At 33.3% G+C, this 6,000-nt stretch overlaps 1 protein-coding gene across 4 annotated transcripts in view; it reads right to left on the reverse strand.

Annotated features, from left to right (window-relative positions):
- Gclc (glutamate--cysteine ligase) overlaps nt 1–3,268 on the reverse strand; it is a 117,886-nt gene extending 114,618 nt beyond the window's left edge. For 3 of the 4 annotated variants that reach the window (XM_087407203.1, XM_087407202.1, XM_087407204.1), the window contains exon 1: nt 2,936–3,268. In XM_087407203.1, the coding sequence (XP_087263329.1) occupies nt 2,936–3,085 (150 nt within the window). In that variant the 5' untranslated portion in view covers nt 3,086–3,268. The remainder of the gene's footprint in view (nt 1–2,935) is intronic. The other variant, XM_087407201.1, reaches the window with a different exon arrangement.
- Nucleotides 3,269–6,000: the final 2,732 nt, after the last annotated feature.

Genomic DNA, 6,000 nt, shown 5'->3' on the forward strand with positions numbered 1-6,000 from the left:
CGGAAACGTATTTGTATTCCCAAAATATGTATTTTAAATTGAAAAAATAGAATTAGTATTGTACTTATTTAGTATTGTACTATTGTGCGCTAACAATTGATATAAATATATAAATATATATATATTTATATATATATATATTTTATATTTGTATATTTATATATTTATCTCAATTGTTAGTGTACGAAATACAACGCAGATTCCTATTGCCTTGAATTTGTACAGTTATTGTATTATATTTTGAATTGAAGAAATCTTAATTTTTATTCTTGTGTTTAAAAAATTAAAATAAGTTATTATAATATTTTGAGAATATTGTATATTTTTTAATGTTATGAGAGTATTCTATGGATATTATATATGTCCACTTGTATAAATATCCTTGATATATTTCCTTTAACATATCCCTATTAAAATATTTTAAAATATTTTATTATTAAAATATTTATTAATATTAATTATTTTTATATTAGTGCAATTTGAATTCATCCAGTAAACGAAAATGTCTTATCAGTCTATGCTGCGTCTTGTGCTTAAATAACATCGGTGTGATTGTATATAAGCAATCCTGCATGCCAAAATTATTTTCAGTCTCTAAACATATATTTAAACTGAACCGATGTAACAGTTTTACAAATTAAGTAAATGTTGTTATAATACTTTTTAATGTTCATACAATATTACAATAACAATAATGTTACTTTTAATAATCATGTAATATTATCAGGAGTGAACATACAATATATAACTATGCATTAATATTTCAAGAATATCATTCATATAATTAATTTTATGTTTAAATCATCATTAATATCTATCATATAATTTCAGTAAAATATTCTTCAAATGTTATGTTTAATATTCTGGAAATGTGCCTAAAATGTTATATAATATAATATTAAATAATATTATATGCCTATAAGGGATATAATACATAATCTATAAAAATATTGGATGTCAATTAATCTGGTATTCTAATATTTAGTGTTATATATTGTAATGTTCTACAATTACACAATTATGTAGCTGACCGGAAACGCATTGACAAGAGCAAGAATACAAATTAGCAGTTGGAATTATCTGATAAATCGATATATGAATGATATACTTATTAATACACATTTTCAATAACGATTTATCTGTCACAATTATAGATCGTTATTAAAAATATGTATTAAGTATGATATCATTCACATACCGATTTATCAAATAATTCTAACTTTACTTCCTCTTACCAACGCGTTTCTATATCAGTAATTTTTGTTATTTTTTTAGACAAATGTCTGAAGCAAGTCTTAAGGATAGTATCTGTAAGATGTCATAAATGGGCACATAAGACATCTTAAAGACATCATATAGTAGGATAGTTGAAATAAATCTGAATTTTAAGATGCCTTTATGATGTCTTATAAAATGTTCCAATGTTCTCTGAGTTACTTCAGATTTTTTATTTGAAATAAGTCACATAATTATTTTATCGAGTCCTGAAAAAAATATATTTGCATTGCGAATATATAAGAAGTATAACATTTTATTTATTATGATGTTTTTAAGAGCAAAATTGTAAAAGGACCCCGCACCAACCTTCTGGATTTCGGCTCTCGGAAATGAAAATGTCTGAAAATTTTGTATGTTGTCCTCCTTACTATGAATAAATGTCTCAATGGACACAAAGTAAAATAATGCCTAAGGACTGAATTATGAAGTGCTAAAATATGAAAATGCATCTATTCGCTCGATGATAATCGGTAAGATTGTAACATATTCTCATGTGTGCGCGTGAGACCGAGAATCGATCCAACCAATTAAGGCAAAGCTGATACAAACATTATACATGTAATATACAGGGTGCGGAGTCCTTGGCTTTTTAGCATATTTCACAGCTAAATAAAGCACAAAAATAAAATAAGCATAAAATATAAATCAAAACAGATTTCATAGCAAAATATTGTATTTCTTCTATAAGACAATATATAATAGAACATGATAAAGTGCAGATGTAATTACACCACAAATAAGGTAACAATGGATGCATCCAGAAGTATAATTGCTCACTTAGCGTTTAGTAAGTTTTTGCATCTGATTGACATATTCCATTAGATCTAAAAATATAAATCAAATAAGTACAAGAGCTCACTGAGCACTCAGTGAACGGTCATGCTTCTGGAAGCAATAAATGAGTTAGCTTGATGCTCCTGCAGACCTTTAATTAAAACAGAAAATAAGCAAAAAATTATTATTAAATTGTCTTCTTCTAGCTTACCAACATTAAAAAACAAAGAAAAAAAATAAGAATCAAGCGACAATTTTTTTTCTCGGAATATATTCTATGAATAAAAATATACAATTTTACAAAATTACAGAAAAATCGGAGGTGGGAGCGTTATACTATTTTATATTAACCTTTATATATTTCACATATTTATTGGCAGTCATTCAAATATTTATCGCAATATCACTGGAAAATGGATCAAAGATTTTCATAGGAAGGTTCCATTTTTCTTTCCATTGTTTCCTATGTTCTATATCTATTATATTAGCATCAAGACACTATACTGTGTGTATAAATCTTTAATAAATATGCAAAATATACAAAGATAAATATGTAGTATTGGATTGTATTATGATGAATGTGAAGTCCTGCGTGTAATCAAGAAAATATTAGGAATATGAATATTGAGACTTTAAACTATCAGACAATGTATATTCTGGTGTAACTGGTTTCTGATAAGTTAAAATTTCAATACCTATTTGTGTTCCTTATATTTCTTTCATTATTCTGCGCAGGCCCTTAACATTGCAATGAATTGAATGTTAAGGTTAGGTGATAATGAGTTAGCACAATTACGATGACGTGACATTTCAAGAATAGCACTGTAAATTAAATCGATTTTAGTACAATATATACTGCAATTTGTGGAATCATATATACTACCTCGTCGCCCCACTTGAGAACGTCTCCCTGTCTATCTCTAAGTCTCTTGTACAGATTGATAAACTGAATAACCCCATGTTTGCGCACGTGATCGGACAATTTCTTCGTCTCTTCCCAGCTCAGGGGGCTTCCTTCAGAGAGCAGACCCATTTTCAGCTCAAATTTTTTATTACTTTTAATAATTCAACGCTGGAAAAGAAATTCGCGAAAAATCAAGTTTCGTGATCACCTTCACTTGTGCAATCAGTTACAACTTGATCACTTTCGCTATCACTCACTATCAGTCGCTAATGTAATATGCTAGGCTGCGTTCGGAAATATCACACGAGTGACCTCGTGTATCAAAAAGAATCGAGGAAGGGTGTCTTTTCATGCGATGCTGAAACGCTCGTTTTCTAGCATCAAGAAATATTGAACCTAAACCTTTGTAATCTGTAGTGAGGAGACAACCGATTTCTGCCATGTATATCACTATTATTTATTCAGGAATTTGAAATTCAATATGTTTAATTATAAATATCACACATAGAAGACAGAATATGTAAATTTAATTCAAAAAGAAATTTCACATAATATCTTTTCACATAATATATTACAATATATTGGGTCATCTAAAAAGTATCCGCGGTACTTTGTCACTAGATATTGTATGGGTCATCTAAAAAGTATCCGCGGTACTTTGTCACTAGATATATGACCATCAACACACATCTAGTGACAAAAAACCGCGGATACTTTTTAGATGACCCAATATTACAATAGATGAATATTCAAAGTATTGTATTAATTCATGTTTATTAATTTATCTCATTTTCTTCGCTTTGCATGTTGGAATTTCAATAAAGAAAATTTTCCAATTAAAAATACACAAAATAAATTTCACATTACAAGAATGTTGGCCCAATGCTGGAAAGTTGAATAGAAACGAACTTTTTAGCGCTAACCATAAATAAAATTTGTGAACCCCAACAAAACGAGCATCAAGCGTTTGCATCATATGAAATGTAGACTACATTCCGTTTCACGCATGATGCGCATGATGCATCATTTGTGATGCATTGCCATTGTTCAACATTCGATGAATAACAAGGATAAATAATGCATGCGTGAAACGGAACGCAGCCTACATTTCATATGACGCAAACGCTTGATGCTAAACTCACATTCATTTTGATTTATAACGCGGCTATTTTAAATTAATTTGTTCCACCACCAACAATGTTCGAGAGCGAATCAGAGCGAGAGCGCTGACGTGAAATTTTTAAAATGATGCGGCATTTGTCTAACAATATTTCTTGCGAATCACATTCGGCGGTTTTCTAGCGGCGGAGTGTCTCCTTGGCGGTGCACTAATAGCGATGCGTTAACTTAGAACGGCGGAAAACTGAGAGCGGCGGAAAACTAAGAGTTGCGGAGAACTAAGAGTTGCGGAGAACTAGGAGTTGCGGAGAACTAAGAGTTGCGGAGAACTTTAAGAGTTTCGAAAAACTAAGAGTTGCGGAGAACTAAGAGTTGCGGAGAACTAAGAGTTGCGGAAAACTAAGAGTTGCGGAGAACTAAGAGTTGCAGAGAACTAAGAGTTTCTTTGTAATTTAACAAAAGAATTTTCTTTAATATGCACAGTTACAAATTCAGAAAATATAATTAATTAAATATTAGATTAACAGAATATTAAATGCGGTCACCTTTTACAAATTGTATTTGGAATCGCGGTGATGGAAAATCTCGGCGATTTTCTCGGCACTTCTCGAAAAGATCTGTCTTATAGCGGTTTTCACTAAGCGGTTAGCACGGCGGTTTTACGAAACGATATAGTAGCGAGACTATGACTCTAAGAACTCTAAGAAGGAGGAACGGCGAGATCGAAGCATTTATTGCTTTCGGCCTGGGCTTTCTTCTTGGGAAAAATCCAATAAAATTTTGCCACAATCGTAATTATTACGTGGCATTAGTTGTACAAAATTGATTGGCGCTTTGGATTCTTTTCTAACGACGTTCAACGTAACAGTCATGCGCGACAGAAAATCCGTACGTGGGATTGATGACAGCGCGTGACGTATTCGTCGGAGCGCGACGCTCGCGTGCGCGAATTGAATTGTTCTAGAACTTTCGATTGTCCGTTGCCTGTTTGCGTGTACTGAATTGTTTTAAAAAGACGACGAATCCCTGACTTTGACGAGGATTAAGGTCAGGCTCGAGATGAAATCACGAGCTCACCTTATGCGTGCGTTCAATAACAATTACTGTCGGTCGATCGAAAGAGTTCTTACTTTTTTTCCGAATTACCGATCTCAAACATTCCCGCCTGCCTCGTCATCTCCGTGACGATATATGTATAAAAGTTACCTCCGGCGATGCTTGTTTGATCGAGAGCGATTACTGGCTGCAAATTTCTTTTAAGAGTGCGAACATTTGATTTACGCGGTAAATCATTTCATTGTACTTGCTGTTCCGAATTTTTAACCTGAGTACTCGTGTACGACACAGCACGTCGGCGCACACGTACTTGCGTAAGTACTTGCGATGCGATGAACGCATTGAGATTACAATAAAACCGTAAACACGTACATAAGATACGCGATACAATACAATGAATCCGTGGAAAAGCTTGAACCGTGAACGAGAGTTATATGATAAAATACAATTGAAGCAATGATTCACGAACGTACATCGATCAATTCAAGCTCTCCTTTATATTCGATGCATTAGCGTGCGAGATAAACGCGGTAGCATCTTCTGGCAATAGAACTAATTTGACTAAAGGACGAATTAATTCGGATGAGGCTGTTTTGACTGTGACCACTCGCACTACGCCGTTGTCTCCAGGATGTAGCTGCGTGATCCGTGCCAGTGGCCACTTATTTGGCGGTGAGAGTTCGGAACGAATGATGCATAGCGATCCAATGCGTGGTGGCAAAGCGTCTTTGGTCCATTTCGATCTGGTAGCCAGAGTGTGTAAGTACTCGCGTGACCATCTCTGCCAGAAGTGGTCTCGCATCCGCTGGACAAGTTGCCACCTGGAAAGCAAATTTTCCTTCTTGTCCGACAAGGAAGGCTCGGGAATG

Source organism: Acromyrmex echinatior, chromosome 6, assembly GCF_024713525.1.
Source record: "Acromyrmex echinatior isolate Ae372 chromosome 6, ASM2471352v2, whole genome shotgun sequence".
Classification (NCBI taxonomy): Eukaryota; Metazoa; Arthropoda; class Insecta; order Hymenoptera; family Formicidae; genus Acromyrmex; species Acromyrmex echinatior.